At 43.9% G+C, this 27087-nt stretch overlaps 1 protein-coding gene across 1 annotated transcript in view; it reads left to right on the top strand.

Annotated features, from left to right (window-relative positions):
• Positions 1–5859: 5859 nt before the first annotated feature.
• LOC113437669 (IgGFc-binding protein-like) overlaps positions 5860–27087 on the top strand; it is a 28787-nt gene continuing 7559 nt past the window's right edge. Inside the window, exons 1-7 of the mRNA XM_087939424.1 lie at positions 5860–5863; positions 7939–11216; positions 12589–13162; positions 14787–15376; positions 19934–20498; positions 23371–23975; positions 25787–26360. Of these exons, the coding sequence (XP_087795550.1) occupies positions 5860–5863; positions 7939–11216; positions 12589–13162; positions 14787–15376; positions 19934–20498; positions 23371–23975; positions 25787–26360 (6190 nt within the window). The remainder of the gene's footprint in view (positions 5864–7938; positions 11217–12588; positions 13163–14786; positions 15377–19933; positions 20499–23370; positions 23976–25786; positions 26361–27087) is intronic.

The raw sequence follows: 27087 nt of genomic DNA, 5'->3' as shown, positions 1-27087 counted from the left end.
AGAGAGAGAGAGATTTTAATCAGGAAAATCTGAGCTTTGAGCAGACCACTCTAGAAATTAGCAGATGGTCTTTCGTTGGAGGAATTTAAGTTATTGGATGGTCATCTGCCAGAGTTGCTGAAAGATCATCTGCACAATTGCAGGAAGGTAGATTAATGGGTTGGGGTATTTTACTTGTGAAGCTGACCGGAGTGACCTAGAAACTAATTAAATAATAAATAAGTAGATCAATAAAGGTCCCTGAGACGTGTGGGTTTTTTTTAAAAAAATATATGATTTGATATAATTGAAAAGAAAATGTCTTGCATGCAGAGGGTAATTTTTTTTTTCTTTGTTCTTGTGCCCAAGATGGATGATGTGGAAGGGCTGATCTGCCAACAGAGGCATGGATTAACCTTAGAGTTGGGTCTCTCTGTCTCCAGGCTGGGAGACACTCTAGCCATAAATCTACGGGCAGTGATTCCACCCTGACTGTGTCTACGCTTTTGATTTACTCAGCAATTAAAGGGAAGAAAAGGCATAATTGGGTGGTGACATGATCCTGCCTTTGACCCACAGCAGAATGACACAATGGGGCTAATGAATCTGATCAGAGAAAGACAAATAAATCAAGTCAGCCTCCAACTGGTGGGGAGAACAAAATTATTACCTCTAGCCCGAAGACAGCCAAGCTCTTCATCCCTGGGGGATATTAGTTCACAATAGAAATCAAGTGAGGAAGGCATGTTTGCAGTGGCCAAAGCTGACGCTGTAAGTGGGTAACGCTGGTATTTACTTTCCTTCTTATTCCAAATTCCTGTGGAGGGAACACCTCACCATTAACACAAAAAATCTGAATGATTAATTTGTAAAGACTTGATGAAATTAAGCTAAGGATCAAGAATGCGGGACCCCTACTCCTCTCTTAGTGCTTTTCTTAAAAAACAACAACAACTGAGTAACTTTGCATGATTTCAGGGAAAGATCTTCTCCAGCCATAACCTGATAACTTTCAGATATAGTGGACAGAAGGTCCCACCATTTTCCAGCTGGTGGCTAATAGCTTCTTGTCTCTGAGAGCAGGAGGCATGCCAGGATAGGGAAAAACGTCTGAATATGTTGAGCAATTGCTCTTGAGGAATCTACTTAATGTATGTGATGGTCTTCTGTTCTTGCAAATGCAACCCTGGCTGGGAAAGGGAGAAGGAGAAGGGGAGCGGGTGAAGGGAGGATGGTGAAAGTAGAAGGAGAAGAAAGTGACGGAGGTGGTAGTTCAGTAATATCTGGAGGGCTGCAAGTTTTGCAGCCCTGTCTCAACGGTCCTCACTTTCAGCCTTCCGTAAACATTTCTCAAAACAGAGAAGTCCAAATTTGCAGTTTCAAGAACAGGAAAAGTCATGTGTTACGCCTTCTCCCTCCTCTTCTTGAAGTTTTTCATACAGAAAAACTATATATGTGGCTTATATGGTGCCCTTCATTCAGGAGCTCAAGGTGGCATGTGTAGCTTTCCCTCCTCCTATGTTCTCCCACAACACTCCTAACTCAAGCGGAACCAAGAGACAATCCCTAGCCTAAAATTGCCCAGTTAAGCTAATGTGGCTGAAGGTAGAGTTCCTAACACAACACCCTAACCACTGGCTCACACCGACTCCAGAAAATCCAAGGGTTTTTATAGAGATGAAGCCCCACATGGATTGACTTTTAGGGCTGCCCCCATGAGGCAATCTATCTCTATTACTAGATTGATGTCACCATCAGCGCCCTCTTTCTTTGCTCTGAAGCAACCAATCAGAAATAAATTCTGGTTCCCGTCTATCCCATTTAAATTATTATAATCAGCCTGCAGCCTTTCTGAAGTCTAGGAGTGTCCCTTATCTCATTGGCTGGGCTCTGGTCCCGAAACCTAGAAAACTGAGATGTTGAGTCCCAAGTTCTCATCTAGGAGCCAGGAATGAGGTAGATCAAGATCAAGACTCGGAAGATCAAGTCAACCAAGGTAGGAGGGAATACATATTATATGCAGGAGAATGAGGCCAACTTCACCCAGGAAAGTAGGTTCCCCCAACCAACATCTCTGTCCATGGAAGGTCATGGTCCAAAAGTTGCACTCTTCTGCTCCAGGCTTTACAATGTATTTAACTGAGAGAACTTCTTGGAGTTGTAAGCTGAAAAAAATACTGATGAGTGTCCTGTAAAAGTGATTGAAATATGGAACCAGCATCAGGGCTAGAATCACTTGGGCATATGCCCAGGTCAAATTTCTCTAAGCATGCCAGGTTCTAATCTTCAAAACCTCTTAATCTTAATTTCAGATCCTTGTTTCTCCTATTTGTTCATTCTCAGTCTGCAGTTTGTTGCGTACTAAGTCTGGAAGAAAAGGGCAGTCGAGAAAGCTAGAAGGACATGAACAAGGAAAAATATGTAATTTTGTCAAAAGGTTATGAGAGTTACTATTCGATTCAACCAGGAGAATCAAGGCTGGCTATACTAAATGCGGAGCTAATGGAACCAACCATAATTGACAAGCAAGCCATCATTGCCCTTGTCATAATCTATTATGGTTCCAATGTTCCTTTTTCATTAGGATGTTATTTTTTTTTAATGAAAGGTGACCTAACAATGAGTTGTAATTTACCAATTATTCAAGTAAAATCATTTTACTCGTCCTTCACTATTTCAAAGAACCGTTCCTATTGGGAAGTCATTGGTAGATATTTTAATGAACTGCAACAGTTCTTCACTAATCAGTTGTAAAAAATAAAAAAAAGCAAAGAGGCACTCAAATAGCATCAATTGAGAAGGGGCACTGAAGAATTCATAACTGATTGTAAAATCCACAGCCTTTTCTTCTCTCTTCTATGTTGGTCAAAACTCTGCAGGATCCTACTTAAGACATCACCTATTTCTCTCACATAGGTGCTATGCTGGGAGCATTTTAAAACATTTTTAATGTAAAAAAACTGTTTTTTTTTAACACAGTAAAGGATTTATGCAAATTCACGTACCTTTAAGAGAATCCCAGTAGCCTTTCAAATATTCATTGAGGGGCTCTACAATAGATCTTTTTGTAAGGATATTAGATAAAATGTACTCTCGTTCTACAAGTTCAAAGGTTCCTTCCTTCCTACCACAAAATTGGAGAGATCAGAAGCTGCACTTAGTCGAGGAAAGTAGGGGACGACTGGGTGATTGTTTTCTTTACACCCACTTTTTTAAAAAATTTTTGCATGAATTTAGCTAACAATCTTTGGGCAGGATTAATGCCACTGTAATGAAAAGAGCGAAATCATTCCTATTTATTGTATGGAAATGAATATCAATTGGGCTGATGTTTTTTCCCCCGACTTACCAACTGTAAATTATCAACCTACTATTTATGCAGAAAAATGCACAACAAATATTTACATGCGTTGCTGTGCCCACATTTCAAATATAAGAGTTTTTGTATTCTATTTTCATAGTGTGCCATTTGAGACAAGGAACTGTGGTTTTTTTTCCCCCGCAGGAAAAGAAAAAGCTTATATCTTTGGGTCTGCAATTTTTGAAAACTTGCAGCCTTTTGCTTAACAATGACTAGGATGGGGTCCTTGCAAGGTCATGCAACAATACCATAAGTTAATCCAGGTGCCTTAATAAGGAGACTATTGTTTTTGCTGAAATAAATTAACTTAGCAAAAAAAAAAAAAAATGGGCATGTGCAGATCTAGCAAATGCATCCAGTTTTGGTCCCCACAATATTGAGACTCTAGAAAGAAAGCAGAGAAGAACAACAAAGATTATTAGGGGAGAGAAGAGAGAAGAGAAGAAGTTTTATTGTCATTGTACAAGTACAACGAAACTATGGGTGCATCCCAGCAACTGTTCGCAATACAATAAAACCAAAGCACTTAAAAATGGAGATAAGAAAAATAGAGTACCCAGGTCTCCATTTGCAATTAGATAGTACAATATCTACGAATATACACAAAATATACTTGACTTGAGGCTAAAGCATATGAAGAGCAGTTGAAGGAATTGGGTATATCTAGTCTAATGGAAAGAAGGGCTGGGGTGACAGGATAGCACTGTTCCAATATTTGAGGGGCTGCCAGAAAGAAGTGGGAGTCAAGCTATTCTTCAGAGAACCTGAAGGCAGGACAAGAAGCCATGGGTGGAAACTAATAAAGGAGAGAAGCAACCTAGAACTAGGGAGAAGTTTCCTTGACAGTGAGAACAAGTAATCCGTAAAACGACTTGCCTCAGAAGTTATGGGTGCTTCATCACCGTAAGTTTTTAAGAAGAGATTGGGCAGCCACTTGTCTGGAATGGTATATGGTTTCCTGCTTGAGCAGGGGGTTGGACTAGATGACCTCCAAGGTCCCTTTCCAACTCTGTCACTCTGTTCAATGTGAACCAAAAGTGTGCTGTTGCAACTCACCTCCCGAAATGCTTAAAAAACAATGTCATTCTGGTGCATTTATATTCTGCATATATTTTGGCAGGTTTGAAATTGGTATGTTGTTCTAAAATTTCCCGATAAACCAGATTTCTTATCCAGCGCTAACCTGTATAGCACCCAAAGATGGATTCTGTTTATATCTTTCAGGTTCTTATTTCCAACGGATATGACTTTAGTCTATAATCTTAAGCACGGAGGGATTTCATTTATCAAATGAAACAGCTAGTGGAAAGCAATCTTAAGTACATTTATTCAAAAGAAATCCCACTACGTTGTGTGAAAGCTGGATTTTTTATTTTTTTAGCCCCGTCGTTTGCTAGAAACTGGTCATTTCTTCCTCGTTTAAAACAATCAGAAGGGAAGACAACCATGTTTTTTTTCCCCTGAGAGATTTCTAATGCACTTTATTCTTGCTTTACTTTCCAGATTGCAAGATGTCCCGAATGTGGCTTCTAGAAACATTGGTTGTCATGTTCTGTAAGTACAGTCTTCCAGGATTTTAAATATTTTTGAGCAATAGCAATAGTAACAGCATTTAGACTTGTATACCGCTTCACAGTGCTTTACAACCCTCTCTAAGCGGTTTACAGAGTCAGCCTATCGCACCCAACTATCTTGGTCCTCATTTTACTGACCTTGGAAGGGTGGAAGGCTGAGTCAACCTGGAGCTGGTGAGAATCGAACTGCCAAATTGCAGGCAGCTGGCAGTCAACAGAAGTCTAACCACTGTGCTACCACAGCTTATAAGTAATAAGTATATAAGTGAACTAGTTCCTCAAAACCATAGATGATTTACATCTATAGAGATTCTCAGTCTTCCAGGTCATGGTTGTCCCAAAGGGGTTTTTTCAAGAGGGAACTGGACTTTTCTTGCTTTTCTTTGAAGATGTTTCGCTTCTTATCCAAGAAGCTTCTTCAGCTCTGAAGAAGCTTCTTGAATGAGAAGCGAAACGTCTTCAAAGAAAAACCAGAAAGTCCAGTTGCCCCTTGAAAAACAAAAAAAGCGCTTTTGGGGCACGGAGAATTTATTTCAGTTTATCCAAATTTAATGACCACTTGTTCAGCCATCGTTCAAACTTGTGACGGGGGTGTACAAATGATACTTCCAACCTGTCTTTAGAGTTCGAGCTGTCACAACATTCCCATGATCATGTAGTCATCCTTTGCTGGAAATCCATGTTAAGTCAGCAGGATGTCACAAAAAGGTAACCATGTAACATGCTCACTTAATGACAGCAGTAGGATTTGTGTGATGGCAGCAACCGAGAGTGTCAGAACTGTGGTTTGCAAGCAGTGTGGTTATCTAAGATCATGATTTTTGACCATGCCTCTTAATGATAGAAATTCCAGCTCCAATTGTTGTTATTACCTAAGGAATACCTGTAGGAATTCATGGAAGGCAGGCAAAATGTATGGCTTGTACATCTTGCTAACAATGGACCATGGGTAAGCACACCATAATGTATTATGGACCACATGCAAATATTCCAGTATGAAAAATATTGAAAATTAAACAGAAAGAGGATGTAGAATATTATCAAACATGGAATTTATTTTACCAATGGTTGGAAAAAAGGGGTGGAGATTAAGAATGTAAATTTGTATTGTTAAGCAAATTAAATACCCAGACAACATGATTTTTATTAAGCATTAAGAAATGTATTTAATAAAATCAATCAAATAAAAAAACAAATATAAATAACAGTTAACAGATAATCAGAGTTGGAAAGGACCTTATAGGTCATCCAGTCCAACCCCCTGCCCAAGCGGGAGACCCTACACCATTTCTGACAGAAGGGAGTCCAATCTCTTCTTGAAGGTCTCAAGTGATGGTGCTCCCACAACTTCTGAGGGCAACTTCTGTTCCACTGGTTGATTGTTGACAATAAATTTTACTGTCAAATATTTCAGTATTGGGTACAGCTACTCCTCAACTCACAACCATTCATTTAATGACCATTCAAAGTTACAATGGCCCTGAAAAAAGTGACTTATGACCTGTTTTTCACCCTTACAACCATTGCAGCATCCCCCATGGTCACATGATCGAAATTCAGACGCTTGGCAACTTGTATGTACTTGTGACAGTCACAGTGTCTCGGGGTCATGTGATCACCTGTCGACAAGCAGAGATGTTTCTGTAGGATGTTTTTGTAACTGGATGTTTCCACATAGTGAGACCACCCAGGAGTAACCAGACCTTGCACATGAAGTCAGCAAACAAAAATCGCAATGTGAGATTTTGACAGCCAACTTTAGCAATGCTGCTTCAGGCCTTCCATGTTTGGTAAATTGTGGCCTTCCACACCTTGTTAACAGGATTCCTAGACTACCCTTAACTAGCATCTTAGGCTGATATAGCCAAGGATGAGAGATGCCACACATCATAAACCCACAAATCCTGCAAGGTCACAGGTTTCTACGTCATAGTCTCTGTTGCATCAAGAGCTAGGTAACAGCTAACCAGTTCTTCTGTCTGTCTTTCCAGTGGTGGGATTCAAATAATTTAACAACTGGTTCCCTACCCTAATGAGTTCTTCCAACAACCCGTTCGCCAAACTGCTCAGAAAGTTAACCACAGGTTCTTCCAAAGTGGTGCAAACTGGTTGAATCCCACCGTTGCTGCTTCCCACCAACAGCAGTAGCATGAGGGTAGCCTTCAGACCACTGGAGCAGGGTTTTCCAACCTTGACCATTTTCCACGTAGATGGACTTCAGCTCCCAAAATTCCACAGCCAGCATAGCCCTTTCTGAGAATTCTGGGAGTTTAAGTCCACCCACCTTCCATTGGCCAAGGTTGGGAAACCCTGCTGCATGGTAAGAGGGAGAAGGTGAGAAAATGAAGATTTTTAAAGCCTTATAATATTAAGGCACACGGCAACCAGAGGCTTCCTTTTACCGAGCCCCTGTAAATAGCATGAAAGCACCAAATATTTGTTCTTTAATGTATTCCAGCAATTCAGTAAATCAAAAACTGCAGCTCTATCCAGTATGCAAATACGTTTTGTCCTGGTGATGAACATCGCTTTTTTTTTTTCCTTATAACATTTGCCTGCTCTGCCACCTGGTAGAGCAAATTCTTTTCTTCCCCAGCTCTATATAATGGAGGGCTGTCTAAGGGGAATGAAATAAAATGTTAATTCAGAATTATTTAATTCAGAATCATTTTAATTTGCTTTTCAGTCTGAATTAGATATAAATAGGGTTCACTCTCCTTCCCGCCACCCTTTTTACATTACACAAATTACATCCGTACTGATTTCTGTGGAGGGCATTAGCATTTTAATCAGCCGTGCCATACTGTATCTGGCAGTCCAACTTACAACTCAAGGTGTATTGATCTTTTTTTTAAAAAAAAAATCACATTCTCCATGAACATAAACGATTAATGTGGGAGGGGAAAATTGCACTTTTTTCTAGCAACCCAATGGCATCTGCTTGAGGCTTTGAAACTTCCAGAGTATTTCTATCCTTTATTTTTTTTTCCCCCATATATCATCTGTAATTTGTTTCTTTTCTAGCCCTGCTGCCTCCAATAAGCTCTCATCCAGATCCATGCCATGAAGTCAATTGTGGGAAAGGATATGTTTGCCGAGATGTTCACAACCAGGCGGAGTGTTTCCCAGAACCGCAGTCCTGCAATTCTGTCCAATGCCAAGAAGGGACGCTCTGCGCGATAGTTGATGGCTTGCCCAGATGTGTCCCTTACCCATCCTCTTGTCATCAGGTCCAGTGTAAAGAAGGGACAATTTGTAGCCTGACAGATGGCTTCCCCAAATGCATGCCTGTGCCACAATCCTGTGCTGCCGTTCAGTGCAAGGAAGGCACCATCTGTGCTATTATTAACAGTTGGCCTCAGTGCATTTCAAGGCCCAAGTCTTGCCAAGACATGCCGTGCAACCCAGGAATGGTGTGTGAACTCATGAATGGCTGGCCGCACTGTGTGCCTCACACGCCTTCCTGTCGCAGCGTCCACTGCAAAGAAGGGACCGAATGTCAGATCGTTCATGGCCAGCCCCAGTGCGTTCCAGCATCTGCCTCCTGCAGCGAGATCCTGTGTGAGAGAGGAACCATGTGCGAGATGGTTGCCGGCCAAGCCAGGTGTGTCCGATTGCCACCCTCCTGCCTCCATATTGAATGCAAGCAAGGAACCATGTGTGATATGGTGGACGGGTGGCCAAAATGCGTCCCAAGTCCAACTTGCAAAGATTTAAATTGCGAAGCTGGTTCTGAATGCAAGATGATGAATCACTTGCCCAGGTGCTTGCCTATCCCACGCTCCTGTGGCCAAATTCACTGCAGGCCTGGGTCCATATGTGAGCTGGCAGATGGTCAGCCCTTATGTGTGCCCATCCTACCCTCTTGCAACAAGATCCATTGTGAAGAAGGAATGCTCTGTGAGATCCTGGATGGTGTCCCCAGATGTGTGCCTGCCATCACCTCCTGTAACAACATCCAGTGCCCGATGGGAACCATCTGTGAAGTGGTCAACAATTGGCCCACGTGTAGACCTCGCCCACACTCCTGTGAGAGCATTGTGTGCAAGAATGGAACAGTCTGTGACATCGTCAATGGCTGGCCGACTTGTATTCCGGTTGTGCCAACGACTTGTGCATCCATTGTTTGCAGAGAGCAAGCTGTGTGTGAAATGGTGAATGGTGTACCAACCTGCACACCCATCCCACTCTCTTGTGATAGATATAAGTGCAGAGAGGGAACAATTTGTGAAGTTGTCCACGGATGGCCCACATGCATACCTTTGGCATCCTCATGTCAGAAAATAGAGTGCGCCCAGGGCTCGGTTTGTAACATAATTGATGGCTGGCCTAAATGTGTCCCAGCCCCACCTACTTGTGACCAGCTTCAATGTAAAAGAGGGACCATCTGCAAAAAAGTAAATGGCCAGCCTGCGTGTGTTCCACTCCCTCGCTCTTGTGAGCACATCTATTGCCAACAAGGGACCATTTGTGAAATCATGGAAGGATGGCCCAGGTGTGTTCCAATCCCCGCATCTTGTGACAAAATCCACTGCAGGCCAGGGACCACCTGCAAAATAATCGATCACTGGCCTCAGTGTGTTCCCATCCCACCTACCTGTGACAAACTGCGCTGCAAAGATGGCAGCGTTTGTGAAATTATTGATGATTGGCCCATGTGCATGCCTACTCCTGCTTCCTGTGATAAAATTGAATGCAAGGAAGGAACCGTTTGTGAAATGGTTGATGACTGGCCCAGATGTAGCCGAATGTTGAACTCTTGTGAAAAAGTCCACTGCCAGGAAGGGACCAAATGTGAAATACACGATGGGCTTCCAAAATGTATTTCCATATCCCTTTCCTGCAACAATTACCATTGTAAAGAAGGGTTTCTTTGTCAGATCGATGAGGGTTGGCCAAAGTGCTTTCCTGACCGTTCTCCTTGTGAAAAACTCAACTGCAGTGCAGGAATGGTATGTGAGACACTTCAAGGGCAGCCCAGATGTGTCCCCATCACCACCTCCTGTGCTAATGTCATCTGCAAGGAAGGAACCATCTGTGAAATCCACCATAGTTGGGCCAGATGTGTTCCCGTCTCAACCTCTTGCGTGAACTTCAAATGCAGTGAAGGGACTGTGTGTGAGATATATGATGGGCGTCCGAAATGTCTCCCCATCTCACCTTCTTGTAATCATTTTCAGTGCAGCTCTGGAACTGTTTGTGTAATCAGCCATGGTTGGCCCAAATGTGTCCCTATCGCACTCTCTTGTGAGAACTTCAGATGCAGTGAAGGAACTGTGTGCGAGATAAATGAAGGGCAGCCAAAATGCCTTCCTAGATCTCCCTCGTGTCAACAATTCCATTGTAAGAGTGGAACAGTTTGTCAAATAAACAATGGCTGGCCACAGTGTGTTCCGATTCCCCCTTCTTGTGGAAATGCCAGTTGCAGCGTTGGGACCACATGCCAAATGGTTTCTGGCTTGCCCCAGTGTGTTCCTACATCACTGTCATGTGATCAATTCACCTGCCACGATGGAAGCGTTTGTAAAATGGTTGATAACTGGCCAAGATGCCTTCCTATCCTGTCCTCATGTGATAGGTCAAACTGCCGGGAAGGTACCGTTTGTGAGATTGTTAACGGATTGCCAATTTGTGCCCCAATTCCACCTTCCTGTGAGAAAACCATCTGTAAGGAAGGGATGATATGCCAGATGGTGAACGGTTGGCCAACCTGTATTCCAGCATCCTCAACGTTGTGCGCTTCTACACATTGTCACGTGGGAACTGTGTGTCAACTTGTTGGTGGAAGCCCACAATGTGTGCCTAGCACACCTTCCTGTAGCCAGTTTCAGTGTCCTGCTGGGACTATCTGTGACACGGCCAGTGGATGGCCTAAATGCGTTCCTATGCCAACATCCTGTGAAAATGCCCATTGTCAAAGTGGGACTATTTGTCAAGTTATAAATGGTTGGCCCCAATGTGTGGCTTCTACCCATTCATGCCAGACAATTCAATGCTGGGAAGGGACCATTTGTAGAATGGTGGATGGTTCACCTAGATGTTTTCCTTCTGTATCTCCCCATGTGATGTGTTGGGCCTCTGGTCAGCCCCATTATCACACATTTGATGGACGCAGCTTTGATTTCCAAGGAACTTGCACTTATACAGTGGCTAAGCTTTGCAGCACCAGCTCCAACCTGCCATTCTTCCACCTCTTTACCAAGAGTCAGAGGAGTTTCCCTTTCTCCTTCATCAATCAAGTCACCATCACCATCTACAACTCCAACATCACTATGGTCAAGCACGAGTATGGCCTTGTCAGAGTAAGAACACTCTTTGTACCATTTCATTATTTATTTTTTACATATTTACATTTTACATTTCTTAACTGCCCATCTCCCTCAGTTAACATTGAGACAGTGCTGGTGGCTTAACTTCAGCTGCCCACAATGAAAAAATTTCTGCTCGTGAAAGACAAATGAAAGCAGGTAAAACACATTTCTTTTGGTGGGTCAGTGTTGAAAGTTGATAATCTAATAGTTATAGAATGTTTGAAACCTTCCTTTATGTCAGGACAGACAATAGGACATTACTCTAACCCAGGGGGCTCAAACTCAATTTCACTGAGGGCTGCATCAGGGCTATGGTTGACCTTAGGAGGGCTGCGGGGGGCACGGGCAGGGGATGTGGCCAACTCAATGTCATTCTTGTTGGGGGCACCTGTGGTGGCCCAAGTGCCCTTCCAGGCTCTCAAGCTCCATTTTCAGCTGCAACTGCCTCTTGTAACCCTCTGCCAGTTATCCGGCCTCCGGGCCTTGAGTTTGACACCACTGCTCTAAGCCATTAAAAAGTGCAGGGCTTAGAACAAGGATGTCCAATCTAAAGTTGTCCTTGGGAAATTCCTCCACCGGCCATTCTGGACATTGAAGTCCACAGGTCTTAAAGTTGCCAAGGTTGGAGACGCCTGGCTTAGAACCAAGTAGTTGTGGGCTGGATGTATGGTTTTCTGTTTTAGTGTCTAGGCAATTGTGTCACCTTATATCGTCTTCCTGTCCTATATGTAAGGTCCCTTGTTGAACATATTTGGCCACCTTGTAACACAGAATGAATGCTAGATTATATGGCTCTTTAGCTATTCTTAATGTTCTTAAATTATAGCTAACACAAATGGGAAAACATTCACATACTGGCTCAGCAGGGTAGGTTTTGACCAGTTCTAGCCCTCCAGGATCTCACCCATCAATTAGTAACTTGACCTCCCTTTTAACCCAAAGGTATTAAATATTGGGAAAATGTTCTGCATCCATAGCACAGCAGACTTTACTACCAGTGTAAGTAATCTGCTTTCATACAACTGGAAGGAATGTGATCACAAATAAATCTACCTTATTAATTAAAAATTGGGTCAGCACATTACTGAAGATGTTCTTCCAGGATACCTATAGGCATTGGTTCTCTACGGGAATAAGAAGTTAGACAAGAAGGAACATTTTGAGGTTTAATTCTCAAAGTGTCCATCTGCTCTTCCATTTTAACATTTCTATTAAGGCTCCGTTATCTTTTTTTTTTTTTAAACACTTCTGAACATGAAATTACAGTTCACAAGCTGCTTTGGTGTTTTGTTGCAACCCCATTCATCTGTCAAATATGTAATCTCAAAAACAAACAATGATCACTGGCCTCTGTCTCTTCTAGATCAACCAGGTGCGCTCTCGTCTGCCGGTAAGTCTACACAATGGGATGGTCTCCTTATACCATCGAGGAAACCAACTGGTGATCGAAACCCAGTTTGGCCTGAAGGTTTACTACGACTGGAACTATTACCTAGTGGTGAAGGTCACTGCAGCTTTTCAAAGTCAAATTTGTGGCCTTTGTGGCAACTACAATGGAGATCCCAATGACGACTTTGCTACCCCTTGGGGAAGCTTGGCCACCGACGCTGTGGAATTGGGCAAGAGCTGGAAAGTAGAAGATGGAGATGAAGCTTGCAGGCACGGCTGCCATGACAGGTGCCTGCGGTGTTCCGCCGAGTTAGCAGCCAGATACAATACAGAAAGTTCGTGTGGCATGATCGTTCAACACAGGAGCGGTCCTTTCCATCGCTGCCACTCCTTGATTGATCCCAAGCCATATTTGAATGACTGCGTAACTGATTTGTGTGCCTTTGAGGGTTACAAGCAGATTTTGTGTCGGGCCCTGAAGACATATGCTGATACTTGTCAGAGAGAAGGAATAGCAATATCTGCCTGGAGGAAACACGCCGGCTGCCGTGAGTAGAACCTGGGATTTATGGAGATGGGGCTCCCACTAGTTTACAGTGACAGGAAGCATTCATGGGAGGGGACTGTCATTCCAGATTGCAATGGGTGTGATAAATCAGTGTTGCATATATGTATAGCTAGACAGATGTTGCAGGTAAATGGAATAGAGATTGACTGCAACATTACATTTAAAAGGAAATGGTTCTCAGAAGGGATTAGTTGATGAGCTCCTGAAAAATAATCAGAAAAGAAGAAGACTGATTATATTAAGATGGATGGAGAAGAGTGACGATGAAAAGAGAACCAGGCAATCTATATAAGAATGGGTGACTTGGGATCTGGGCCCGAAGGCCAGCAAAAAGCCATTTCATTGGTGGCTTAGCAAGTGTTCGTAAACAGATAGAGGCCTGGTATGGTACTCCACAATGGCCTTACCTGCAAAATAGCCACTGTATTCTGCACCAAATGTAATTTCTGAATGTTCTAGTGTAGCCCCATGTAGAGGACAGAACTCATGCAAGGTGAGTGAGTGAGAAAAAGAAATTTTGGTTCAGAAAGGATGGATTTGGGGCAACAGATAACTCTGTGTAAAAGCTTTGGTGGTCACAGCTGCCACTTGCTCTTAGAACAGGGGCTAGGAGCCCAGGAAGACCCCAAGTTGCATAGCAGTTCCATTTGAGGAAGCTCCACACCATTCAAAACCAAATATGGAGAATCTCCAGTAGTGGAAGAGCCCTGCACTTAATTCAGTGTGGTCAGGCTTCAGTTTAAAGCAGGAATGTCCAACCTTGGCAACTTTAAGACCCTGGGACTTCAATTCCCAGCATTCCCCAGCCAGTATGGCTAGTTGGGGAATTCTGGGAGTTGAAATGCACAGAGCTTAAGTTTGCCAAGGTTGGGCGCTCCTGATTTAGAACCTGTTCCTCCCCACCTAGACACTAACAGCTCCAGACGTTGGATCAACACTTCAATATAATTACTTAGTCAAGTGAGGGCCTAAATATACAGCTAAGTATCACCAGCATACTGATAATATTTGACCTCATGTTGATGGATGACCTTAACTTAGACATTAAACAAGAGGGTATTATATATTATATTAAACCAGGGTGATTAGGGGTCTGGAGACTAAAACACATGAAGAACAGGTACAGGAACTGGGCATGGTTAGTCTAGTGAAGAGAAGGACCAGGGGAGACATGATAGCAGCCTTCCAATATTTGGGGGGCAGCTATTTTCCAAAGCACCCGAAGGCCAGACAAAGAATAATGGATGGAAACTGAACAAGGAGAGATTCAACCTGGAAATAAGGAGAAATTTTCTGACAGTGAGATCAATCAACCCATGGAACAGTTTGCATTTGGAAGTTGTGGGAGCTTCATCGCTTGAGACTTTCAAGAAAAGACTGGACTGCCATTTGCGAGAAATGTGGCATGGGTCTCCTTCTTGATGACCTACAAAGTCCCTTCCATCTCTGTTAATCTGTTAACAGAGGGTGGAGCATCAATTTTCTGAGGCACTCCACAAACTAGGAATCTTCTCTGGTTCATTGCTCTTTTATTACGCAGCAAAGATGAGATCTTGTACAAGAACATCGAGCACTAACCCTGTTTGTTCTTCCTTCTACTACAGCCTTGATCTGCCCTGACCACAGCCAACACATGGCCTGTGGCACAGCCTGTCCTGCCACTTGCAACAACCCTGATGCGCCAAAGAAATGCCACCTGCCCTGCATGGAAACCTGCCAGTGCAAGCCGGGCTACGTGCTTGATGGTGGTAAATGCATTCCCAAAGAGCAATGTGGCTGCATCTATCACGGTCAGATCTATGCTCCCAATGAGCAGTTCTGGGGCGATCAGCAGTGCCACCTGCAGTGCGTATGCAACCCACGAGACAGGAAAGTGGCCTGCCACAGAACCACTTGCAGGGAAGGAGAGGGGTGCCATGTGATTAATGGCGTAAGAAAGTGCCATCCAACTGTCTATGGGACCTGCACTACCCTGGGCCAGCTGCATTATATCACGTTCGATGGACTGCACTTTGACTTCTCTGGAACTTGTGTTTATCGGTTGGCTGAGCTCTGCTACAAGATAGCAAACCTCACTCAGTTCCAAGTCCTGGTTCAGCACCAAGGACAGGGGTCCGAGAGCTCAGCAGCCGGCAAAGTACTTGAGGTCCATGTTTACGGCATGGCAATCCTTATTAGCCATAGCAGAGTCTTGGTGAGTACGGTACAGGTAGTCCTCAACCACAATTGAGCAAGTTGGTGGTCAAGTGAGTTTTGCCCTATGTTATGACCTTTCTAGGGACACGGTGGCTCAGTGGCTAAGACGCTGAGCTTGTCGATCAGAAAGGTCAGCAATTCAGCGGTTTGAATCCCTAGCGCTGCGGAACGGAGGGAGCTCCCAGCTTCTGCCAACCTAGCAGTTAGAAAGCATGTGAAAATGCAGAAAAATAGGGACCCCTTTGGTGGGAAGGTAACAGCATTCGGTGCACCTTTAGTCATGCCAGCCACATGACCACAGAGATGTCTTCGGACAGCACTGGTTCTTCGGCTTTGCAATGGAGATGAGCACTGCCCCCTAGAGCCAGAAATGACTAGCATGCAGGTGCGAGGGGAACCTTTACCTTTATCTTTATGACCTTTCTTGCCACAGGTGTTAAGTTGTGCAGTTAAGTTAGTAACCCAGGTGTTATGTGAATCTGGTTTCCCTGTTGACTTTGCTTGTCAGAGGGTTGATCACATGACCACCAGGATGATTCAACAGTTATAAGTCATTTTTTTCAGTGCCGTTGTAACTTCAAGAAGGCAAATTGTTGTAAGTCAAGGACTACCTAATATCTTCTACCTTTCTCTATTTATACTTGTGAGATTCTTTCAAGTGATATCTCATTTTTATTTCTGGAGGGTTTATTATCCTCTCAAAAGAGAATGAGCGATCAAAATAGGATGATTGAGAAATTGTTAATTATTGATCGGAAATTATAAACCTCACCTATTTGCATATTACTCTTTCAGGCAAATGACCTGCTATTCCCCAGGTGTTACTTAACTACCCTCTCCAACATGCCTCATTTTTGGCTGTGATTCCCAGGGATTTGAGGAAGTATAGCTTCTCCGCAGCTGCAATGCCATAGGTGTCCTATTCCTCTTCTAAGGAAAATCTACCATCCACATTTGAGCACCAGCAGAGATAACAAATGCCTGCCCCCACTGCTCAAATTAAAGAAGAAAATTGAGGGAGCCCCTGCCTCCAATTAAGGAACTCTTTCCCCAGAAAAGAACAGCTGGCCCCCGTGCAATCTTGTTTTAAACAATAATTGAAGACATGCTTGTTCACTCAGGCATATTTAAGATAATTGGCTCGTGCAAGAAGGTTTTGATTTATTTCAATGAGGCACTTAATGCTGTAAAAGCAACTTGAGTGGCCTTATCAGGGTGAAGAGGCAACATGATTTAACTCAATGAGCTGCTTTTCATCCCGTTGCATTCCCCCCCTTTTAGCCTCCTCTAGCTCTTGCAAAATCCAGCAGAGGGGTTTGCAAAGGTACTCCGTGTGCCCAGAAGCCTTTTTTTTTTGCTATGCAACTGTGTGGCTGTTCCCGAGGCAGGGAAGGTGCTAAAAAAGTCAGGCCGCTCTTGCAAAACCACTCAACCCTGTTGACTTACGGAGCAGCTTCAAGGGCTTGTTTTTGCTCCATCATCAAAGTGAAACCCCCTTTCTGAAGTTCTGTGTGGTTCTTGAGCAAGGGTGGGCAATTATGGCCCCTTTATGACCAATGGACTCCAACTCCCACAATTCCATGGTTGGCTCAGGAATTCTGGGATTTGAAGTCTACACTTTGTCAAGCGACCGTAGTTGCCCACTCTTCTGCCTTAGAGAATAATGGTAACTCCGAGAGTCTTTCCTTTTTAAAGAGTCACATTTGTTGTACTTAAATTGTTAACTTTAAGGCATTCCATTTTGCTGTCATTTGCCTTTCCCCATGGGGCTCTAGGAAAGCACTACAGCAACAGAGGCAACTTTCTGTCATACTTGTTCACGGAGCCAGAAATAAGCTTTTTAGCAGAGTTGCGACGGCCAAATTCTAGCAATCCACATTTTGTGTCAAGGTGCAAGAGATGAGGGCATACCGGTTTGCCCCAGTTGAGAGACGGATTAATTTCAATAAGCAGAGAATAGCTCAAGGTTGAACTGTTGGGTTCTTAAAGGCAGGGGTTGGCTTCAAAAATTTTAGCAACCGGTTCTCTGCCCGGTTGCTGGGTGGGCATGCCCATGGTGGGTGTGGCTTAGTCAGCCTCCTGCACCATGGTGGGGGGACGCTTTCCTTGAGCCTCCAGGAGAGTGAAAACTGCCTCCCCTGGGCTCTGGAGGCCCTCTGGAGGCCAGAAATGGGCCTGTTTCCAGCCTTCCGGAGCTTCCAGGAGGCCTGTTTGTTGCCCTCCCCGGGCCTTCGCATGTGCCCTGCAGTTACCTGGGATCCAAAATGGGCTGCGTTGAGACTCCTGGAAAGGGAGGGGAGAGTGGGTGGGGCCAGCCAGGGGTGGGATTTGCCAGTTCGCTGAAATGGCCATAAAATTAGCTATCAGTTGGCTAAGGGTTTGCGTAAAATTAGCTATCAGTGGGCTAAGGGTTTGCGTAAAATTAGCTATCAGTGGGCTAAGGGTTTGCGTAAAATTAGCTATCAGTGGGCTAAGGGTTTGCGTAAAATTAGCTATCAGTGGGCTAAGAGTTTGCATAAAATTAGCTATCAGTTAGCTAAGGGTTTGCGTAAAATTAGCTATCAGTGGGCTAAGGGTTTGCATAAAATTAGCTATCAGTTGGTTAGGGTTTGCGTAAAATTAGCTATCAGTTGGCTAAGGGTGGGCTGCTACCTGTGAACTGGTAGCAGCCCACTCCTGCTTAAAGGCTTGAGAGTTGAATTTCTGTTTTGCTGACAAAGAAAAAAGGGAGACTAATATAGATCTATTTCAAGCTATTTAGCTCTCATCAGCTAGCCATACCCTTCTGGAATTTGAACCCACGCTACTTGCATATTAGGTAGATGCATTAACCTCCAACGGAAGCAGTATGCTCCATCCCATAATTGAGTAGACCAGGTTGCCCTGACAAAAAAAACCTTACAGGCTTGAGAGTTTGTTTCTCTTGCTGCAGATGTTTCATTGCCAAGTTAGGTAGCATCTTTGGTGCATGGGAGAATGACATTTGCTGGCTGCTTATATATATAAAACAGTTGCAGCTTCTCCTTCTAGCCTGGTTTCCTTCTTCTATTTTTCTTTTCTGCTTTCTTGATTGTTCCTGTTTATCTGGTGCTAATCCTGTTCTCTGAGTCCTGGTTAATGGATCAAGGAATTCACCCTGGCAGATATAAGATATGCAGCTTCAAAGTAAAACTGACCCCAAAGTTATTTTAGCTAGAAACCTGAATTTTTAATACTCAAGCCTTCTGCACTCGACAGCCAAGCAGAGATGACACTAAGAAGCTTTGAGTTGGCTAGAATTTGATTACACAGAGCTTTTAAGTTTCTCCTGCCAGTGGTCATTCTTTTACCTTCTGGTTCTCCAGCTTTTTCAACCTGTATTTTCAATGCTGGGTAGTCTTGTCTCCTGATCAGAATATAAGTGCAAGTTCTGGGGCTTCATTCTGGTATATATCTACAAAATTGGGTAGCAGTAAAGAATATTTGTTGTGGGGACGCAGTGGCTCAGTGGCTAAGATGCTAAGCTTGTCAATCAAAAAGGTTGGCAATTCTGTGGTTCGAATCCCTAGCGCCGCATCACGGAGTGAGCTCCCATTACTTGTCCCAGCTTCAGCCAACCTAGCAGTTCGAAAGCATGTAAAAAATGCAAGGAGAAAAATAGGGACCACTTTGGTTGGAAAGTAACAGTGTTCTGTGCACCTTCGGTGTTTAGTCATGCCGGCCACATGACCACGGAGACATCTTTGGACAGCACTGGCTTTTCGGCTTTGTAATGGAGATGAGCACCGCCCCCTAGAATTGGAAACGACTAGCATGTATGTGCGAGGGGAACATTTACCTTTACCTTAAAGGATATTTGTAGCTCAAGATTGAAGGAAGGGGTCCCTTGCTGCTCTCAGAGCTTGGTTATTTTCTTGCAGATATTCCACGAACCAAACTAGGTAACTGCCAAACAAGTTAACAGAAACCAGCCCAACCAAAGAACCTCCAAGATTACTCCCACCAAGACTGAAGATGAAACCAGTAGACTATAAACCGAGAGCAAAGCCCACTCCTTTCTAGCCTTGATGATGTTACCTAGTTTGGACAATGAAACATCTGAAAGTAAACCACCAAGCTCAGAGGGCACCAAGGACCCCACAATCCTCTTCCTCTCCTTCCCCTCTCCTCCTCCTCCTCCTCCTCCTCCACTCCACGATCTCCTTTCCCTTCTAGCGCTCATGATTTACCTAATTTGGGTGCTGAAACGTCTGCAAGTAAACAACAAAAGGAAAATTGAGTATATCCACTGTCTTCCTGTAAGAAAGATAACGCATCTGGCTGATCCCTGATCACCTCTCTATTTCCTCCTGGGGAAATTGTCTTAATGGAAGATGCCAGAAAGAAAAAAAAAAAAAAGAGGTTTCAAGCAAAAGAGGGACCTGCAAGGGCCTGATGTATTTTCAAGGTGGATATCTTTATGCTCTACCAGGTTCCAAGATCTGAATTGCTCCTTCCCTAAAAGACTTGTTTAACCTACATATTGCAAAACGTTTTTTTTCCTCCCTCTCTCTCTCTTTTCCCCCCTGCTTTCCAGCTGAACGGCTTGCTGATCAACCTGCCCTACAACGTTGATTATAACAAAATTTCCCTCTACCGCCTGGGATGGGATATCGTGATCATGACTGATTTTGGTTTAATGGTCACCTTTGACATGAAGAACAATATTCGTGTCACAGTATCTGGAAGCTACAGGGGACTGACCTGCGGTCTCTGTGGCAATTTCAACGGGAAAGTAGAAGACGACATGATGCAACAAAGCGGAATGCCAACCACGAATCCAGGAGAACTGGGCAGAAGCTGGAAGATCCGGGATATCCCGGGATGCCTTGAGAAGGAACAAGAGTCCTGTGTGGACATGGTGCATTTGGAGTACATGCAGAGAACGAGTAAGGAGTGTGGGCTCCTACTAGACGCCCACGGACCTTTCAAGAGCTGCCATAGCAAGGTGCCGCCTGAGTCATACTTCAAAAACTGTGTCTTCGATTACTGTTCCAATAAGGGCAACAAGAATATCATCTGTCACATTATCTCCTCTTACGCTGCAGCTTGCCAAACATTAGGGATCCAGATTTCCAAGTGGAGGTCCTTCCATTTTTGCAGTAAGTGAGCACGGGCTTTCGACGGGTAGTTCCCGACTTACGGGCACAGTTGCAACCCAAATTTCCATTGCTAAGCAATGGCGGTTTTTAAGGGGGAGTCATGCCTGATTTCACAACTTTTTTCCCACGGTTATTGAGTGAATCGCTGCAATGTTACGTGAATCACATGGTCATTAAGTGAATCCAGCTCCCCCATCCCCCGCTCCTTTGACTTAGGCTGGGGAGGTTGCAAATGGTGAACAAATGATGCTGGGACCAGGGGTGGGTGTCAAAAATTTTAGCAAAGAGTTCTCTGCCCGGTTACTGGGTTGACGTGGCCATAGTGGGCGTGGTATTATCAGCCTCCTGCACCATGTTTTTGCCCTCCCCGGACTCCGGAGGCTTTTCTCGAGCCTCTGGGAGGGCGAAAACTGCCTCCCCGGACTCCGGAGGCTCTCTGGAAGCTGGAAACAGGCCCATTTCTGGCCTTCCTGAACTTCTGGGAGGCCCGTTTTTCGCCCTCCCCAAACCTCCAAGCATGCCCTGCACTTACCTGCATCCACGTGGGGACTCCTCAGAGGAGAGGGGAGGGGAGGAATGGGCGGGGCCAGCCAGGAGTGCGATTTGGAGGTTCTCCAAACTGCACAGAATCTTAGCTAGGAGCCCTCCCGAACCCTTGTAAGCCCCTAACAGCCCATCCCTGCCTGGAACCCTACAACTCTTGTTAATACACGCTGGTTGCCAAGCGCCCAATTTTTCATTACGGGGATGCTGCCAATGGTCATAAGTGAGAGGGCTGATTGTAAGTTGCTTTTCCCAGTGCTATTGTAATTTGGAACGGTCACTAAATGGATGGTTGTAAGTTGAGGTTGTAAGTTGCCTGTATAAGGTTCATAGTTTGTGCAAATCTATACCCACCCATTTCTGTAACCGTTTGACAAAAATGTTTTCATGCAAACAAAACAGTTTTATACAAATTTGGCCAATCTATAGGTTGGGGTTAAAAAAAATCACTCTGCATCAAGATCTAGATTAGTTTTATATATTTCCTTAATGTCCATGATTTTATGTACTGGAGAACAGCATCACATGAGGTAAGGAAAGGATATATGCTTCAGTCTTATGGAAACAGATCAGAAAAACACATTAGGTCAGTTCCTACTGAAATTTGTGATGAATGAATTATATTCACATCCATAGCAGACTATTTCTGGATAAGAAGCTTGTAGAAATTTCCCACCAAGAATGATGAGCAAAGCAACAAGCAAGCCGCTTCTTTTTCTGAGTGAAAAAGATATGAATTATTCATTTTAATGAGAAAGTGGCTAGGGAAATAACATTCTTGCTCACCTAGTCTAGAAGCTGGGTCAGCCAAAAAAACCCCACTGTGCTTAATCATTATGAAAAACAGAACGTTAAACCAGATCAAGGTAAGGAACGCACAGTCATCCATATATTCCTAACTACAGTTCCTAGCAGCCTCCGCTTTGCTTTCATATCCAATGGCAAAGGCTTGGGGGAATAGCAATTCTAGGTGGGCAATCCTTGGGTTGGCTTTTAGCAATAGCACTTAGACTTATATACCGCTTTATAATGCTTTACAGCCCTCTCTAAACGGTTTACAGAGTCAGCCTATTGCCCCCAACAATCTGGATCCTCATTTTACCCACCTCAGAAGGATGGAAGGCTGAGTCAACCTTGAGCCTGGTGGGATTTGAACTGCCAAATTGTAGGCAGCCGGCAGTCAGGAGAGGTAGCCTGCAGTACTGCACTTTAACCACTGCACCACCGAGGCTCCTTTTGTTCTAATAAGCAGGTCTATTTTCATATCTTTGCTCCTAGCTTCAGATCAGAAGGGATATTTTGATGATCTTCCTGGTCATCCAGCTAAAAACAGACTGGCTTAATATGTTACCATCAGGTGTCCTTGATTTTAACTTTCCTAAATCAGATATTGAAAAGGGCATCTTCACATCTAGAAGGTACCTGGAAAGCAATGTATTGAAACCATGTCTCAGTGTTTTGCAACGTTTCCAGAGGTGGGATTCAGCAGGTTCTGACCAGTTCTGGAGAACCAGTAGCGGAATTTTTGAGTAGTTCAGAGAACCGGCAAATATCACCTCTGACTGGCCCCGCCCCGATCTATTATCTGCCTCCCAAGTCCCAGCTGATTGGCTGGATCTTCTTTGGTTGCCCTGCACAGGAGTATGGTAGTGAAAAGCAGATTGGGGAGGGAATGGAGATTTTACAGTATCCTTCCCCTGCCACACCCACCACGCTACGCCCACGGAACTGGTAGTAAAAAAATTTGAATCCCACCACTGAACCTTATGATATGTAGACTTCAACTCCCATGGCTGGCTGTGGGATTCTGGGAGTTGACATCCACGCATCTTAAAGTTGTGAAGGTTGAAAAACAATGGTCTTAAGAAGTCAGAAATTAACATATCTTCTTCTTTTGATGATCAAACAAGTAAGAGATTAAGAAAACCGAACCTATAGCTCCAATAAACAACCTGGGAATCTTTCAATAATCTAAACTACCAATCCTCAATCTTTCTTCATCAGCTTATTTCAGTTGTGAAGCCAAATCCTTGGGGGAGGGGGGGGGCAATAGTTTCCAATCAAGATTCAAAGGGAGATTAGGTATATGATGTCAATTAGTTTGATGTAAGAATAGAACATTAAAGTAAAAGTAATGAATATGTATAAACTATAATGGTTATTGCACAAGATACGTATGCTCAGATGGCACACTGTTCAAGTGAAAGATGGAATGTTTGTATAAATATAATAAAAAAATTAAAAAAAGATTCAAAGGGAGATTTAAGAAAATGTGATACAACAAGACTGTCTTCTGCCAAATACATCAATGTCTTCTTGTGTTCCCCAGGACCTGACTGCCCCCCAAATAGCCATTATGAAGTCTGTGCCAGCCATTGCCCGGTGACCTGTCACAGCCTCTTTAATCCAGTCCTCTGCACTACCAACTGTCGAGAGGGATGTGAATGCAACCAAGGTTTTGTCCAGAGCAGTGACCAATGTGTCCCCGTCTCACAGTGTGGCTGTGTCCATCAAGGTCTGTACTACAAGGCGGGCGAGTCTTACTTTGTCAATGGGTTTTGCAAGGAGCGGTGCACTTGCCATGTCGGTGGTATTATGGAGTGCCACCGATCCTCCTGCGGACCCCATGAGGAGTGCCGTGTGGTGGAAGGCATCCAGAAGTGCCATTCACATGCTCCCAAGAAGACCGGGATCTGTCACGTCGCTGGAGACCCTCACTACATCACCTTTGATGGTGCCACCTTTGACCTTCAGAGCAACTGCACTTACACGCTGGCGAGGAGCTGTACACGTCAACATTCCCTTCCGCCTTTCTCTGTCAATGTACAAAATGAAAGGCGGTCCAGGGGCAAAATCTCTGTGACAAAAGTTGTATCTATCACAGCCTACCAAAACACCATTTCTCTCTTGCGGGAAAAGAGAGGCATTATCCTGGTAAGAAGATATAAATTGAAATATTATGAGTAGAGATGGGTGGGTTGCTTTTGGTTGGGAGCTTCAGTAGCAGGTAAGTTCAAGTGTCAACTCATTAAAATATTTCTTTGGACTTTTAGAGTTGCCAACAGAAAGGGAGGGGGGAGTAATGTAGCAGCTTGCAAAACCGAAAGTGCATTCCATAGATGTTTTCATAGATAGTTTCCAGGCGACTGAAGTTTCTGCCATGCAAAATTCTAACTGGAGAGTATGATTGATGACTCTTGGCTATGGATGAGTCCCGCTGGAGAATATGAATTATGATCCACCCAGGGGGTGGGGGAAAACCAGGATCAAGGGTGACAATGAATGATGTGCCTCAGAGTCGGTTACACCCAGGCAGCACTGGCAGGTCTTCTTTGAGCTTTGAAAATCCAGCTAGAGACTCATGATTTAAATGGAGGTAACTTCCGGAGCCCTTACATAAAGAAGCAAATGGTTGTATCAGCTACAAGGCAATGAAAATATTGAGGGTGTACATGCTGAGATGTCCATATGAATATAATAGAATGTGAGTGGAGAATGATTCTAGTTATACCAGACAGTAAAAGCTTAGAGGGAAGGTAGCGCATGTTATGGGTCCCATCAATTAGGAATGTACACCTGAGGGATCATGAAAAAGGCCCTTCTCGTTATAAATAAATTTTATTGAATTTACAATTAAAAACATATCGACATTACATATACAAAAGGGAGAGAAAAAGAAAAAAGAAAAAAAAACGCTCGGTCTTACGAACCGAAAAAAGAAGAGAAAAAGAGATATAAAAGAAAGAAAGAAACAAAGAAACGGAAGAGAAAAGAAAATACATTTAAAAACAGACAGATATCCTTTTTGACAGTCTGCAAGGTCCAATTCTCCTACCTTAATTTAAATACACACATCTTGTCAATATCTATGCTTAAATTACCCATTGTTCATTAAGCAGTTTATCTCTGAAGTAACCAATTATACCACGAGTTCCAATTATCATAAAATGTTGAAGACTCTTTATTTTTAAGTGCTATAGTTAATTTATCCATTTCTGCACAGTCACATATTTTCTGGATGACCATTTGTTCTGTAGGTATATAGGATGGAAATGTAAAAGCATAGAAGGAACCCACTTTCATATGTGGTGGTCTTGCAAAGAAACCCAGAAATATTGGCAAAAAATCAGAAAATGGTTGGAGGAGATAACCAAAGAACAAATCGAATACAAACCAGAGTTCTTCCTACTAGGGATCTCTGATGAACATTTACCGAAAAAGGCCCTTCTCAATGCTGTCCTCTTCTCTATGGAATATCATTCCCGCCCCAAGATATGGTTGGTCCCTACCCTGTTCCTTTTCCAAAAGGCCCTAAAAATGTGGTTTTCTCAGTGGGCCTGTGGACTATGAATGGAGATAAAATTGATCAGGAGGTTATTTGATTGTAATGCTGCTACAATGTGTGTGGTTGGGTATGTGTGTGTGGAGAAGGTAATGTGTGTGTTTTTTTAATCTGGTGGATGTTTAAGTGTTGTAACCCTCCCAGAGTCACCTATGTGTGAGTTGGGCAGCTGTATAAATCTGTATAATAAATTGACAAAATTGACATGTTCTTTTAGACCAGGTGTCCCCAAACTTGGTGTCCCCAAACCAGCATCGCTGGCTGGAGAATTCTGGGTGTTAAAGTCCACAAGTCTTAAAGTTGCCAAGTTTGGAGACCTCTGTTTTAGACAAATCAGGAGTAACTGATCTTTCTTCTTCCAATTGTCTTCTTGCTTCGCTCTCATTCCTTACCAACGCTACAGGTGAATGGTGCCATGACCTACTTGCCTTTCCGCCTTGAAAGTGACAGTATGTGGGTCTTCTATCACGGAGACAACATTGTGCTTCGGACAGACTTCGGCCTGTTTGTGTCTTTCGATCAACTCTACCACCTGATTGTCCAGGTGCCAGAAGCTTACCAGAGCCAGATGTGTGGTTTATGTGGCAATTATAATGGGCATCCCCTCGATGACATCTCTCTGCCCACTGGCCAGCCAGCCCTTAGCGTGCAAACTTTTTCGGCTGCTTGGAAAGTAGCTGCTCCATCTGCCACCTGCACCGAAGATTGTGCCTCCGTAGTGTGTGGTGCATGTCAAGAAAGCCGGAAGGCCAGCTACATACACAGCACCCAGTGTAGCATTTTGCAGTCCCCCTTTGGACCTTTCAGTGCTTGCTATTCTACCATCAACCCTACAGACTTCTACAACAATTGCGTGCACGACCTATGCAAGGCAAGGGGGAACCCAGTTATTCTCTGCCGAGCTGTCCATAGCTATGTTGCGGCTTGTCAAGCAGCTGGCATCCAGATCAAACCCTGGAGGACAGCAAACTTCTGTCGTAAGTCTTCACCCAGGAAGACAGTCTCTGCAAAGAGTGGGAGCATCTCCTGAGGCAGAGTAGGGAGAATGTGTTCTGACCAAGGCTTCCGAGACCATAATTAAGCACACGCTCAGTTAAAATAATTCCTGTTTTATTTCAACACTGGGAATTATGTTCATTCCCAGCCGGTAATGAGTCTCAAACTGTCCCTCGAGATAAGCACCCACCTTTCTTTCCTGTGAAGTGCTGCCAACAACAGAAGTGCCAAATGAACTATTTAAAAAACCCAACTGAAGTACAAAGTCCACACAGGGCTTCAAGGTTTAGTCCAAGCAGAGTGAACATCTTTGCTTCCTGCAAAGGTTTCTCAACCTTTGCACTTCCTTTATACCTTATGGGAGGGGCAATCACCTCCAAGCTTTACTCCCAAGTCGCCCCTTTTGTCTTAGCTGCTTTCACCATCTAGCAGCTATGAGCACATGAGCACTGGGAACAGGCTCCCCTTGTTCCTCTTCCTTGCTGCTGCCAGACTCCAGAGGCTCCAGAGACATCCCCCCACTCCCAGATGGTCCTGGCCCCATTTTTTTATCAGACACAGGACCCTCATCCGAGTCCTCCCCAGACTCCTGGACTGGTCCCTGTTCTTCCTCACTGTCCAATTCTGCTGCCATCTGCACAGGCTACCGGTGAACCACAACAGAATGGGAGGTTTTCAGTAGTGGCAAATATCTGCAGCTCAGGTGTA

The sequence above is a fragment of the Pseudonaja textilis genome, chromosome 10 (genome assembly GCF_049901715.1).
Source record: "Pseudonaja textilis isolate UNSWEBS1 chromosome 10, rPseTex1.2, whole genome shotgun sequence".
NCBI classification, from domain to species: domain Eukaryota; kingdom Metazoa; phylum Chordata; class Lepidosauria; order Squamata; family Elapidae; genus Pseudonaja; species Pseudonaja textilis.
This window is presented reverse-complemented; position numbering and strand designations above follow the sequence as displayed.